The 15,051-nt window shown below is 41.9% G+C and overlaps 1 protein-coding gene, 1 long non-coding RNA gene and 1 pseudogene across 4 annotated transcripts; 1 reads left to right on the forward strand and 2 right to left on the reverse strand.

Moving 5' to 3' along the window:
* Positions 1–978: 978 nt before the first annotated feature.
* LOC147002690 (uncharacterized) lies at positions 979–2,394 on the reverse strand. The gene is made up of 2 exons (XR_015048441.1): positions 2,195–2,394; positions 979–1,960 (listed from the first exon to the last, which is right to left on the reverse strand). It is a non-coding gene; the product is annotated as an uncharacterized LOC147002690 (long non-coding RNA).
* A 114-nt stretch (positions 2,395–2,508) lies between these two features.
* Positions 2,509–13,934, forward strand: LOC110302716 (uncharacterized). Of its 3 annotated transcripts, XM_085843050.1 has the most exons (5): positions 2,515–2,605; positions 8,067–8,193; positions 8,364–8,424; positions 9,115–10,949; positions 12,979–13,934. In XM_085843050.1, exons 1-4 carry the CDS (start codon positions 2,603–2,605, stop codon positions 10,928–10,930), a joined length of 2,007 nt encoding a protein of 668 aa, XP_085699176.1. In that variant the 5' UTR covers positions 2,515–2,602; the 3' UTR covers positions 10,931–10,949; positions 12,979–13,934. The 3 variants fall into 3 exon arrangements, with proteins under 3 accessions (XP_085699177.1, XP_085699176.1, XP_029338859.1); XM_029482999.2 differs by having other exon boundaries at positions 9,115–13,934; XM_085843051.1 differs by lacking the exon at positions 8,364–8,424 and having other exon boundaries at positions 2,509–2,605; positions 9,115–13,934.
* On the reverse strand, positions 2,659–6,938 carry LOC147002691 (sorting nexin-27 pseudogene; annotated as a pseudogene).
* Positions 13,935–15,051: the final 1,117 nt, after the last annotated feature.

The following is a 15,051-nucleotide window of genomic DNA, read 5'->3' on the forward strand; positions in this document are numbered from 1 at the left end:
GACTTCAAAAGAGGAGTCACACATATATTAAGAAAAAGCAGGCATGGAGAGTAGCAGTGCAGGGCAGGGCATGATGTGAGGTGTTGAGACCCAGCTTTGCCTCTGTCTGCAGCCTTCAGCTTTCATGGCTGCTCACTGGTGGCATCTCTGGAGCATCCAGCAATCTCTTCCTTTGGTTTGCTTTGGATGTGTGCTTTCCCATGGTTGGCTCTTTAGGCTGTTGCATATTCACCAGAGCCTTCACAATGTGGAGGGTAAAAAACAACAACAAGAACAACAAAAACAAAAACAAAACAAATAACCAATGTGGAGGGTTAGGACCTCTGTTAATACCTGGATATCTTTTGGAGGCACATGACTACCAAAATATGCATACTTTCTGATAATATTCATTTTCTGGTATTATATTAGAGGCACTTTGTAAATGGGAAGACCACAATATTGAAGGACATTAAAAAGGTCTAGAAGACGTAGAAGGTAATTTTCATGTGCAAGAGGATATACTCATGTACCTCTGAGGAAATTGTAGTATACCCTGCAGTTTTAAGGAAAAGCTACGGTGAAATAAGGCCAGCTTTGTGATGCTTTGTTTGTTTGTTTGTTTGTTTTTGTTTTTTGCTGGCTGTCCTGGAACTCACTCTCTAGACCAGGCTGGCCTTGAACTTAGAAATCTGCCTGCCTCTGCCTCCCAAGTGCTGGGATTAAAGGCGTGCACCACCACTGCTTGGCGTGATGCTTATTAAATTCTCATAATGCCACATAACCCAATGCCAGGTACCTGATCCATGTTTTGAGGGCATTTTTTTCTAAGAAACAACACAAGAAAAGAATGCCTTAACAGATGTCACATGAGAGCCATGTTGTACCATTGTCCGTCCATTTGGGTTCATACCATTCAATTATTGTAAAAGGCATAAACATTGTTGAGTGTGTGCCTTAGTTACGGTTCTATTGCTATGAAAAAACACCATGACCATGGCAAGTCTTATAAAGAAATCTATTTAGTTGGGGCTGGATTACATTGTCAGAGGTTCAGTCCATTATCATCATGGTAGGAGCATAGCAGTGAGCAGGCAGACAAGGTGTTGAAGGAGCCAATAGTTCTACATCTTGATCTGATTGTACCCAGTACAGGACAGGCTGTCTTCCCTAGGTAGCTACGAGGAGGCGGTCTCCCACAGTGGATGGAGCTTGACCATAGGAGCCTCAACATCCACCCCACTAAGTGCCACACATCTTCCAACAAGGCCACACCTACCCCAACATTGACACATCTGAGTCGTGCCAATCCCCATGGGCCAAGCACATTCAAACCACCACATTCCATTTCCTGGCCCTACATCCTTGTTTAAACACACAAGTCTATAGGGGCCATCATAGCCACAATGTAAAAGTCCCCACAGTATATCATAGTCTCAACAATGTTTAAAAGTCCAAAGTTCAGAGGCTCTTCTGAGACCTATGCAATCTCTTAACTGTAATCACCTGAAAAAAAATCTCAATCATAATGGAAATCGTGTATTTTCAACATCACAGGATGCACATGACCAGTCCAAAATTATAGTGAGGAAATACTGGACCAAAGCTAGACCAGAAATCAGCTGGGGAAACGCCGAACTCTGCATTTCCATGTCTAATCTCTTAACTCCTTTCAGCTTTGGTGACTAAAACACAATTCTTTCTCTTGGCTGGCTCCACTTCCTATTAGCAGCTTTCCTTGGCAGGTATTCTATGGCTCTGGCATCTCTAATATAGTCTCCGAGGCAACTTCAACTTCACACCTTCTTGTTCCAATGTTGGGGATCCACACACGTTATCTTCTGGGCTCCTCCAAAGGGCTTGGGTCATATCTCCAGCTCTGCCCTCTGTAGCACTCTGTGCTGTTCTTGGTGATCATCCCTTGGTTTTGGGCTCTCCAGTAGGCTCTGGTCTTGTGCTCCAACTAGGCTCCACCAATAGCCTCTCATAGGCAGACCAAGAGATCAGGAATGTAAAGGGTAGATGAAAAATAAAAATACATCCCCACCCCTAGGTAATCTAATGGTTGGATTATAAAGGGAAGGGCTGCTGTGGGAAGCAGGGCTGTAGAAGTTCAGGGTAGGGTTGGGGCATGCCAGCCAACTCTGTAAGCAGTAGGGACTGAGGGATGCAGGGAGAAGTTGGCAGACAGCCTCTGCGCTGATAAAGTACCTACCTCAGTTTTTTATCCCTGGTTGTAGGACCTAACATTCTGTGCCCAGGAGGAAGAAGGGGAAATACCTTACTGTGTGAAGGAGAAGTGCAGGAATGACTTTGCAATCCAGGCACAAATTCAGCTGCAGTGCCAATCTCCACAGGTCTGGGAAAGTTCTGTCCCTGCAAACCTCTGTGCAGCGTCCCTGTAAGGCCCTCTTGTCTGTAGGGTGTTAGCGCCTGTCACACAGGCCTCATTAACCAATCAGAACCTGGATTTGGACTGCCAGTCAGAACTGAGGCGGGAACTTCCGCCACCATGCTGCAGGTTTGACTGTGAGTCTTAGGGAAGCTCTTGTGGTTCTGTGTGCTGCTTTTTCAACTGCTGCTAGGAGCTGTGAGGAGAGCGGGCGAGCTGGGAATCCGCACCATGGTGAGCGGGGCCGCCGTCCCCACGCGGGGAGGATCCGCGGGAGCCCGTGTGGGTTATCCCGGGGTGCGGGAACCGGCGGCGAGACGCGGGGCCCGGTGTGATTCCCTTTGTTCCCCCTGAGGTCCCCGCATCTCCCAGGCGGAGGCGGGACCTCTGATTGATTTAGTTCTCCTCTCTGCGCCTGCGTACAACTTGGGATGCCGGACCTGCTGTCCGCAAAGTGCAAAGCACCATTCAGTGCACGCGCATGCGCGGGTTTCACGGTCAGGGCAGCCAGATTTTCTGACTTGCAGAGCTCTAGTTTCTCTAGAGTCTTCTAGAAGTTCGTCACTTGGCATTTGCCATTCATGTGTGGGCTCCATCTGCAGTGAATTCTGCGCAGGTGTAAAGTCTGTGCTATTAACACATTTGCATGCAGATGCCACCGTGGTCCAATCACATGTATAAGACCAGACTTACTGGGTTACCTACATTAACTGTGTTTCTGTTTCTGAGTGCTCTCTCGTGTTTTGTTGGCCTCTTTCTTTCTCAAACAGCACAGTCTTTATAGCAGTGTAGGGTAATTTAGAAGTCAGACAGTGTCACTGTGCTGTTTATTCAGTCTTGTGTGCTCATGTTTTCATTCATGCTGACCTTTTGTCATCGGGTTTCTGTCGTTTATTGCAGAAATCGTTAGACTCTTTAGTGGACGTTTGTTGAATCCATAGCTCAGATTGTGTCCGCAATAATACTGAGACTTCTTGTCTACAATCTTGCAATTTCTCTCCTTTGATTGAATTCGTTGATTTTTTTTTTTTTTTATTATACATTTATAGTTTTGGCAACCGATATTTGTTCCACTTCTGTGTATTTCTGGCCATTTTATCCATGGTGACATATAAGAGATATGGGGATCTGTACTTTTAATTTACTACATTTGTTTCTTGTACACAAGTGTTTTGCTTTCTTGTATTTGTGTTTATCACTTGGGTGTTTGGTGTCCATAGAAGACCAAAGAGGCCATTAGATGTCGCCACCAGGATCTAGGAATAATTCTTTGCCACCATGTTAGTGCTGGGAACCAAACCCAGCTCTTCCACTAGAGCAGAGGTCTTAGTTGCTGAGCCATCTCTTCTGTCTTAAACTTGACAGACTTGAAAATTTTGCATGTGAGTGTGCCCATTTCACAGGCTGAAAACTGAGGGTTAATGTGATTGAGGTTTGTTAAAAGTCTTGTGTTTGGGAGTTGGGAGATGTCTCAGAGGTACTGTTTGAGACGGTCTGTTTGACACAAGCTAGAGTCAGACTGGCCTGTGGGCAAATGTATAGGGTATTCTCCTGATTAATGATTGATAGAATAGTGCCTACCCCACTGTGTTTGGTGCCACCATGGCCACCAGTCAAGATCATTTGTACTTTTGTGGCTAGGAATAATTGCTGAGGACCAGCCTCATCTGTTGTTTCGGGGTTCTTGAGAATGGAAAGATTGGACCAGTGTGAAGTCAAGAGTCTCAGGCAATGATGCAGGCTCAAGCTGACAGGTGACTCATAGTTGTTCAGAAGCTGAGCTCAGAGACAGCTTTCGGGTTTGTCTTTTCTTTTTTTCTCTGAGTTCATCTCAGGCTTTTATTGGCTACACACTTCCTTGTTATGCAGTAATACATAATCCAAAGCCTCTTCATTATTTTTCTCAAGCACATTAGTTTTTCTGAAAAACCTCATGTAACTCTGCCACCAGAAAGCATGATGCACACCCAAAGACACAGTTTAGTGTCTGCTAAAGCAAGTTTTACATTAACCTTTACTTCTCAGAAAAATCTACACATCACAGGTCATCTGGGCATGAACATAGGGTTATAGCATTAGCATGAAAACAGAATGGTGCCTAAACAGGTCAGGATAATGTTAATATTTTTAACTTGTCTAAAACTTGCAAGATCTCTTTATTAAGCTCATCTGTATATCTATTTCTACAGTACTTTCCAAACTTTTCTTCATAAATATTCATTCCTCTTGTAACTTCCCCTAGGGCTCCTTCACAAGCCCAAATCCTATCTCTTAAAACTTGTACCCTAATTTCCTTAGGCAAATGATGCCAGGGGATCAAATCAGTATGTTCCTATCTTTCCAGGAAGGTCAGCTCACTAATCCAATAGATCCAGCTATTACTTCCTCTATCTTGTCCCTTGTATTTTCTATGGACAGCCCTGTCCCTAGGCCCAGTGTTCCTTTTCCTTGGGGTCTTCAATTCTCTTAATGACTAAAACTTAAGGATTCTCAAAAAACATTTCCTGCTTCAAATATTTCCTGGTACAACTTTATCATCATGAGTTGGCTAAAATTTCCCAGAGAATAGTTAGGCAGTCAGCTTCCACATCCAAAACTCCTTGTCCCATTATGCCTGGGCTGGCTGCTTGAATGGCCAGGGCCAGAGCAGTTTGTTCCTAATAGACAGCAGAGCCATTTCCTTCTCTAGTAATGCCCTCTATCCCTTTCCCAATTTTTTTTTACTAAAGTTGTATTTGAGTGCTGTTACCCAGATGCAGATCCAGGGCTGTGAGTTAGCTGACCTCAACATCTACGTCATCTATGAACTGCTGGAGGTCATGAAGGGGCCATTGTTGCAGATCCAAAGCTGTAGGATCTCCATGACACAGAGATCTGGTGAATATCCAATATTGATAGTGTAGCAGACGGACGCCTCAAACAAGACCAGTTGTAATGAACATTTGCAGGTAAATTGTGTGGACAAGAGTATATGACTCAGATGACTTCCAGAGCCCAGTATTCTTTCTACTATAGCAAGAACACAAACTTCCATGTGACTGGCTTCTTGATTTTCTGATTTTCTTTGAGAGTAAGTAGCTAAAGTCTTCTAAATTCTGCTCCAGTACTAATTGACTACAAACAACAGTAGCAAAAACATGTCCTCACATATATGTTCTTGGTTAGTGTAGAAAGACTCTACTGTGACTTATCTAATCACATGGCTAAAACTCAGGACAGGTGCTCTCCTGGGTCAGGTGCAGCATGGAGGGTTATTTGATTAAAAAACAAAGAAACAACAACAACAACAAATCAGACAGGCAGAGAGGGTCCATGAAGTCATGAAAGATGGGCGAGCCCTACACAAGGGAAGAAGCAGCACATTTTGCATAGTCCCTTCATCATCCAGAGACCAGAGAATGTCCTGGCTTACATGGAATAATCAGTCTCTAACTAATATTCATCTTTTCTTCACCTGAGCTTGCAGAAAATCCTCTCAATATATTCATACATGTAACTGAAATATAGTATGAAGATTTTAATCCATGGAGACTTCTTTTCTCTTTGTGCATATTCAGAAGACTACTCCTTCTTCATCTGTGTCCCATTGCTACATCTCATCCCATTCAAATCCTATTTATTACTTGCTTCTCTGACTGCCCTTCTTCAGTGCAGGCATGAAGTTTACAGTTCATGAGGCTGATGGCTCGTGACCACATGCCCCTCCTTTTAGATTCACAGGCACAGTATGGGAAGTTGATTTCACAAATCCTTAACATTTTGAGGTATATGACCATCTTCCTTTGTTCATATACCTTTTGTAACTGGTAAGATTTTTCCTCTTCTCTGCTTTAATGTAACCTTTCTTCACATTGCCATCTGTAGAACTGTTGTTTTCACTCTAACAGTGACTGTTGTTCCATCCAGTAACACTACTCTCAGCTCTACATCAGACATACCATTGTAGTCATCAGATTTGGCAGGAATTCCTGCATGATGTCTCTCTCACCAGTGACTTGGATTGAACACACCTATTCTAGATATTCTTCCACTCCTGACCCCGAATGTCAGGTATCTAATTGTTCTGATAATGAGAATGGCCACTTTCCTGGAAGTCAAGAAAATGTAAAGTTGGCAAACTCTCTTTTTAGATTTTGGTGCAATATGGCAAACTCCTGGTACCACTTAGAACATAGCTGCCTCCCTGTCATGTAAACTTTGTATACCATAAATATCTCACCATTCTGTTCCACATGTTTGTATAGGGGACTAAAATGGGCACTGCTTGCTTTTCTGTATAATCATAAAATGATTGTTCCAAGGAATGGTCACTGGGTTATCAGCCTCAGGAAGAGGTACAGACAACACTGTCAAGACCAATTCCTCCTTGCCTGTGCAAATCAGGTCCACTACCTGCTTGTGTGTCACCCCTTCAACATCCATGCCATTCCCTTCCTCTAGTCCAGAATCTTACACATTGTTTGATTCAGGAAAGCGTGTGGGAAAGACGGTGATGAACTTCAGGATGTGGTCCCCTTGCACACATAAGCCTGGTCAGCTGCTCCCACTCCCCCGGCAGCATGGCACCCACATGCACTTACTCTTGGCACCAAGCACGTATATTGACCTTTACTCACATCTTGAGCTTTGAACTTTTGCATAAGGTCTTATTTTTTAAGCAAATGGCATGCATTCCTGACCTTAATACTGAGTCTCCACAATCATCGGCCTGTAGTTGTTTAACATTCTCCCTATCTTTATGTATGTTTTTGCTTTTAAAAAAATGTGTATGAGTCTTTTGCATATACACATATGTGTGCATGCAAACACATGTACACAAATACATAAATGTGTACTACTTGTGTGCCTGGTGTTTACTAAAGTCAGAAGAGAACATTGGATTCTGTTGACCTGGAGTTATGAATGGTTGGGAGCCTCCACATGAGTGTTGGGGACTGACGTCCCCACTTAATCCTGTGTTGACCCATTTTTCCTCTCTATGTTCCTTTTGTTGCTGTTGGTTTTGGTTTTGATTTTGGATTAATATAATTTGCTAATATTTTTGAGACCTCTTTGATCTGTCAGTAACTTATTACAAATGTATTCCTATGTAGAAATATTATATCCCCCCCTATGGTTTAAACTGGGGCACTCCAGTTTTCTGACAAACTAGTCTTATACTGGAGTAAATTTTAATTTGTTGGAGGAATGTCAAGTAAGCTCTTGTGTGCTTTCTATCCTTTATTTGTTTTTTTGAGACAGAGTCTCACTGTGTGCCTCTGACTATCATGGAAATAGTATGCAAAGTAGGCTGACGTAGCCATCACTGAATTCACCCGTCTCTGCCTCCTGAGGTCTGACATTAAAGGTGTGCATCACCACGTTCATCTTGTGCATCCTTTCTTGAAGTTAGGGACTTTGATACAATTTTGCTACTGTATACTCAATAGCACTGATCTGTTTGAGTGTCTCTCTGTATCGTCTGTTAGTAGTCATCTCTCTTGCAATGCTGTGTGGAATTCAGTGGGCCCAGAAATGAGAGATGTGATCCTCCTTTTCTGTTTCCTTCTAAAAACACTTGGAGACTTCATTTGAATGTCTGTTATATGGAATAAATGTGTGGAGCACCCAGAATTATGTAAATATATTCTCAGTGAATGTATATTTACAATGCAGTCTCACCATGTCTATTATGTACATGTGTGGGATATTTTAGGCTGTGGTGACCTATGAGGATGTGCATGTGAACTTCTCTCATGAAGAGTGGGCTTTGCTGGATTCTTCCCAGAAGAGTCTCTACAGAGATGTGATGCTGGAGACATGCAGGAACCTCATGGCTATAGGTAAGATGTAAAGAAGAGGACAATGTTTCTTGGTTATTTCTCTTGTGACAGAGGAAGACTGTGGTGACTATAAATACTCAGACATGGTTCTCATGTTCACCAGAGATACTAACTTAAAATTTGCACAGTATCAAATAATACATCATAAATTTTGTGGTACTGTATTTTAGGGTACAGATTGGAAGACCACAATATTGAAGAACACTGTCAAAGTTCTAGAAGACCTGGGAGGTAATTTTCATGTGCAAGCTAATACAGATGCATCACTGTAGACATTTTAATGTACCTTGAAGTTTTAATGAAAATCAATAGTGTGAATAAACACAGCTTTAAGTATCCTGATGATTAGTGAATTCTCAAAAGACTATGTACTTGGATTTCAGGTTGCTGGCCAGTGTTTGCAAGGCATTCCTTTAAGGAAAAGGAGAAATAATATCTTAGCCAGGCAGTGGTGGCACATGCCTTTAAATCCCTGCACTTGAGAGGCAGTGGCAGGTGGATTTCTGATTTCGAGGCCAGCCTGGTCTACAGAGTAAGTTCTGGGCTACACAGAGAAAACCTGTCTCTAAAAAACAAAAAAGGAGAGAGAGAGAGAATATTTTAATATATGACACCATTTTAGTCAGGAGAGCTGTGTTGTAGAACTGTAAGTCTGTTTAGTTTCATCGTATTTGAGTATCACAAAAAACATTGATTAGGGGACCAGTGTATGTCTTTTTAATAACCAAATAGCTCATAATAGCTAGTGCTACTCATACACTTCTAGTGACTTTCCAAAGTTTAGTGAGAGGGAATAGCTTATGGGAGGCAAGAAGGTTGTTGTCACTGGAGAAGCATTAGCCCCTATAGCACATATCTATGGGAAGCAGTTCATATGTGTGGATGCAGTGTGGAAAGCTTTTGTTATTTCTTCTTTAATAGGTACAACATTTGTAATTGTGGATACAAGCCCTGTGAGAATGAAGACCATGGAAAGAAGCAATGTACCTTTGCATGTAACAGTTTTCTTCAAACGTATGAAAGAATCTGCAATGAAGAGAAAGCCTATGAATGTAATCAATACAGTAAAGCCTTTGTAAATTTCCATAGTCTTCCACAACATGCAAAAAATCATCCTAGAGAACAACCGTATGCATGTAATCACTGTGGTAAAGCCTATGTGAGTCCCAGTTCTCAGATCCACAAAAGAAGTCATGTTGGAGAGAAACCTTATGAATGTTCGAAGTGTGATAAAGCCTCTGAAAATGACAATTATCTTCAAAATCGTGAAAAACATCATACTCTTGAGAAACTCTTTGAGTGTAGTCAATGTGGAAAAGCCTTTGCAAGTCGCAGTTATCTTCCAATACACAGAAGAATTCATACTGGAGAGAAACCGTATGAATGTACTCAATGCGGTAAAGCGTTTACAAGTCGCAGTTATCTCAAAATTCACAAAAGCGTTCATACTGGAGAGAAACCGTATGAATGTAATCAGTGCAGTAAAGCCTTTGCAAATTTCTATAGTCTTCGGCAACATGAAAAATACCATACTAGAGAAAAACCTTATGAGTGTAGTCACTGTAGTAAAGCCTTTCCAAGTCCCAGTTCTCTTCAAGTACATGAAAGAACTCATACAGGAGAGAAACCCTATAATTGCAATGAATGTGGTAAAGCATTTATAAGTCACAGTTCTCTTCAGATACACAAAAGAGTTCATACTGGAGAGAAACCATATGAATGTACTCTATGTGGAAAAGCCTTTGTAAATCGAAGTTATCTTGAAGTACACAAAAGAATTCACACTGGAGAGAAACCCTATGAATGTAGTCAATGCAGTAAAGCCTTTGCAAATTTCCGTAGTCTTCGACAACATGAAAAAAATCACACTAGAGAAAAACCCTATGAGTGTAGTCAGTGCAGTAAAGCCTTTGTAAGTCCTTGTCATCTTCAGATTCACCAAAGAACCCATACAGGAGAGAAACCCTACGATTGCAGTGACTGTGGAAAAGCCTTTACACGGCTCAGTAATCTGCAGGTACACAAAAGAACTCACACGGGACAGAAACCCTATTGTTGCAGTCAGTGTGGGAAAGCCTTCCCGTGTTTCAGTAATCTCCAAATCCATGAAAGAACGCACACTGGAGAGAAGCCCTATGCATGCAATCAGTGTGGTAAAGCCTTCGCAAGTCGTGCTAGTCTTCAATACCATGAAAAACATCACACTGGAGAGAAGCCCTATGGATGTAGTCAGTGTGGTAAAGCCTTTGTAAGTCCCAGTCATCTTCAAATACACCAAAGAACTCACACGGGTGAGAAACCCTATGAATGTAGTCAGTGTGGGAAAGCCTTTGCACGTCGCAGTAATCTTCAAATCCATGAAAGAAGTCACACTGGAGAGAAACCCTATGACTGTAATCAGTGTGGAAAAGCCTTCGCAAGTCGTGCTAGTCTTCAATACCATGAAAAACATCACACTGGAGAGAAACCCTATGGATGTAGTCAATGTGGTAAAGGCTTTGCACTTCGCAGTCTTCTTCAAGTACATGAAAGAACGCACACTGGAGAGAAGCCACATCAGTGCACTCAGTGTGGTAAAGCCTTTGTAAGTCGTAGTTACCTTCAGGTACACAAAAGAGCTCATGCAGGAGAAAAACGGTATGAATGTATTCAATGTGGAAAAGCCTTTGTATATCTCACTAGTCTTTGTAGTCACAAAAAATTCTGTGCCGGAGAGAAATCCTATGGCAGTGCTTGATACAAAGATGAATGGCATGGTGAGTAACAGAAGGGAACAGACCTGCTTCTGGACCTATGCACTGTAATCTTGTAGCACATTGTTTACTCTCCTGAGAGTTAGTAGTTACATCCCTATCAGGGCTGGATATATGTCCATCCCAGGCCATGTAGGTGGCCATTCTTCTAGAGTCAGTTATGTAAAGTTTTTACTTTTACATTTAATTTAAATACATTAATGTTTTATGATTCTCCTTCAATAAAGTGCTTAAAGTTACAGTTTTATCTATATTACCAAATCCTCCATCAAGAATGAATGAAGCACTGCTGGTAACCTTTTCTGGCATCCAGGTAACTGAGGAAGGCAGTGGGGTATGGCATCAGCGATTGGGGCCCAGAGTTGCTGACTTTTGGCAACTTTTTTTTTGTTTTTTTTGTTTTGTTTTTTGAGACAGGGTTTCTCTGTATAGTCCTGGCTGTCTTGGAACTCACTTTGTAGACCAGGCTGGCCTCGAACTCAGAAATCCGCCTGCCTCTGCCTCCCGAGTGCTGGGATTAAAGGTGTGCACCACCACGCCTGGTTTCACATTCTATTCTTGATTCTAACTTGATTACTTTTTTTTTTTTTTTTTTTTTTTGGCAAAATAACTAAACCATCTCCTTAAATATTAAAGGAGATTATTTGAATTTGAATAACTAGGAATTCTATAAAGTCATTAATTCTTCTAAACAGCATTAATTTATGAAAGTTCATCTTTATGTTGATCTGCAGGAAATTTGCCCAATAGGGTGGGCTGATGGCCAGGAATCATTAGGCTATGTAATTGTGACAGGAAAGGCATAGCAGCAGCAAGAAGCAATTTTGGCATGAAGTCTCTCAGGACCCTGCATCACAGAGCAAACCACTACAGGCATGCAAGATGGTGGGCCATCTCTATAAAACTCATTTTCTTGCTATAGCCTTTCATAGATGGCTTCTGTCAAAGTGTAAGGGTCTGTGATTCAGGAAGAATGATACCCCAGACTCAAACTGTATGCGACAGCAAAGAGTATTCTGTAGAGAACCAGCGTGTAAGGGTCTACCATACACCGGGATGGAAGACAGAGGTATGGCTTTGCAGGGTCAATTAGAAGCCTGTTAGGGTAGGAGTTGGTGACATACCTTTCTGTCCCTTGATTGTTTGGCTCTGTCTCCAGGGGTGTGGCTGCTTTTGTAATTGGTTAATGCTCTGGGGGATTTTGGGGGACTTTTGCTTATTTGATTGATTTGACTGATATTTGGTTCAAGCTAGGTGGTGGGGCAGCTTCTGACAGCTCCTGATCTGCTGTTCATGAGGGGTGGTTTTCCCTGAAATTGACTTGTTTTGGACTTTTCTGGTCCTGGAAAACAGAAACTTAGGCCTAGTCTCCCAGACTGACAGTTTGCAGCCTTTTACAGAATCAGTCTGGCTCTGGCTAACTCAGTCCTCTCAAAAGCACATTTTCCATGACAGCAATTCCACTGCCTAATTGTTAATATGACTCCTGTATGAACTATGATTCCTTTCATAGGTAAACTACTGTGACTAAATAAAAGTCCAGTTGTTCCTGATAGAACAAGTTCACACTTTCCTGTGAGTAACTAAAAGGTATATTGAAGAAAGGAAGTGGCAGTATCTTTAGAGCAAGAAATGTCAGTAACACTTGTGTGTGCGTGTGTGTGCGCCAGCTTGTAGTAAAGAATAGATTGATTATAATTTGAAGCTAGCACAAATGTTAGTGCTTTGGGATTTAACCCTTTTATTTCTGTGGGGCATGAAGTGGAAGGACCTCAATCCATTTCCCAGCTCTTGGTTGATATTGATAGAGTTGCTAGACCATGCATAGCTGTCCTTATATTTAGATTGACATTCCTTAGCCCAGTGTTTTCCTGGATCTAGGGCATAAACCATGAACTCTAAGTATTCATTTGTTATAAGATCAATTTATATAGTTTAAGTGGCCAGGTTGGCTGAAATTTAAACACTTTGCAGACACATGTCTTTGAACAGTATAGATTTCTAAAGCTGATAATTTTGTTCTATGTTTTAGGTCTCAATTTTTCTGCATAATTTAGAAAGTCCATAACATTTCCTGTCTCTCTGAAGTCTGATTGATTCTTGGCAATATTCACTGGTATAATGATTTAGATATGCTCTGCCCAGGGAGTGGCACTATTTTTTTTTTTTTTTTAGATTTATTTATTTATTATATGTAAGTACACTGTAGCTGTCTTCAGACACTCCAGATCTCGTTACGGATGGTTGTGAACCACCATGTGGTTGCTGGGATTTGAACTCTGGACCTTTGGAAGAGCAGTCGGGTGCTCTTACCCACTGAGCCATCTCACCAGCCCGGGAGTGGCACTATTAGAAGGTGTGAGCCTGTTGGAGTACGTGTGACCTTGTTGGAGTAGGTGTATCACTGTGGGTGTAGGCTTTAAGACCATCATCCTAGCTGCCTGGATGCCAGTATTCTGATAGTAGCTTTCAGATGAAGATGTCGAACTCTCAGCTGTGCCTGCACCCTGCTTGTCCGGATGCCACCATGTTCCTGCCTTGATGATAATGAACTAAACCTCTGAACATGTAAGCTAACCCCAATTAAATGTCCCTATAAGAGTTGCCTTGGTCATGGTGTCTGTTCACAGTGGTGAAACTCTTAAGACAATTGACATTATCAAAATCCAACTGTTTTAATAATAACTCTTGAATTTGACCCCATTTTACTTATTTCTTAATAGGACTTTTGAGCCTCAATATGGAATCAGCATAGAGCTCAGAGGAACCTTGTTTTAATTTCTATAGAAGTAGAACTGATGTCAGGTCAGCAGACGTGGAAGGAGAATGTGGGTAGAAGGTTTGAGGAACATTGCAATGTAATCTTGAAAGTTCTTGGAAATTGATTATGTAAAACCCATGCAACACATGCTTTCCTATATCTAATGGTTTCATTATTGAAAAGAAAAATAAAAGAAGTCCTCTCTGAGAGAAGACAGAGAGTGCAATCAACACATCCCTGTGTGTTCATTCTTCCTTCTCCAACTCCACTCTTCCTCAGGATCTGAACTGCACTAGAGCTGGACTCCAGTAGCAGATGCTGTATCAGCTTTATCTAGGCAGCCTTGGCTATGCCCCTAAAATATGGAAACACAGCAGGAGGTTTATTACATAACTGGTAATCTATGGGTACCTATCATAACTCCCTGTCAGCATTTCAAATACCACATTTCCACAATTACCCCTTAGTCCCAGTTGTCCAAATTTTTCATGAGCTTTATTTGCAAGCCACATGTAGCATCGAAGAGATTGGGAAGGACTAACAACCATTTGAGCAAATGTGTGAAAATCATATGGCAGCCATTGTGCGTCATTGCTCCAAACAGAAAGATAGTTACAAGAGTATGAAGAACTAGATCATAGGAAGCAAATGTCTTTTAAAAGTCTTTCATGATATCCATACCTAATCCCTAATAAACATTTTGATTTGCTGAAATTGTGCAGGAAATATCAAGCACACATCAAAATGCCTGGGAAGAACTGGCAAACAATTCCTCTTTTCAGCCATGTCCCATGCTTCAGGGTCATCTTCTGGCAATAGAGGCACATAGTTAAAGGAGGTTTCAGTAAGGGCACTCAGGAGACCATCAGTTGACATAGTTGTCAGTTGTGTCATTTTTACCTTTAATTTTGCCTAAGTGGCAGCAATCTCCCTTAAAATTCAAACATTATATTCCATTCTCCTGCTCTCTCTTCCCCAACCTTCATTAGACTTGAGACACCTAGGTAAGCTTCCCTTTGCCCACCCATCTTCCCTGCTCTCTGAGCCCTCTGGGCCAAGCCAAGCTGCCCTAAGCAGTCTGCTATTCCAGGGAGACTTCCATTCTCCTGCCATGTCTCCACCTACCATCATCGGACCTGAGGCTTCTGAATCATAGAGACCTGCAGGTCTGGAACCATACAGCCCAAGATAACTATCAGAGGCCTTCCACACCAATACAGCTTGGTTCTCCCCCTTCCCAAAACTTACTACAACAAGAACATCCAGGTACCAAAACCATTCAGATGATAAAGTTTCTTTAAAGAACACAACACAAGCTGGGGAAATATGACAGCTCCAAAGCAC

The sequence above is a fragment of the Mus caroli genome, unplaced genomic scaffold, assembly GCF_978045245.1.
Source record: "Mus caroli unplaced genomic scaffold, Mus_caroli_1 scaffold_9, whole genome shotgun sequence".
Lineage (NCBI taxonomy): Eukaryota > Metazoa > Chordata > Mammalia > Rodentia > Muridae > Mus > Mus caroli.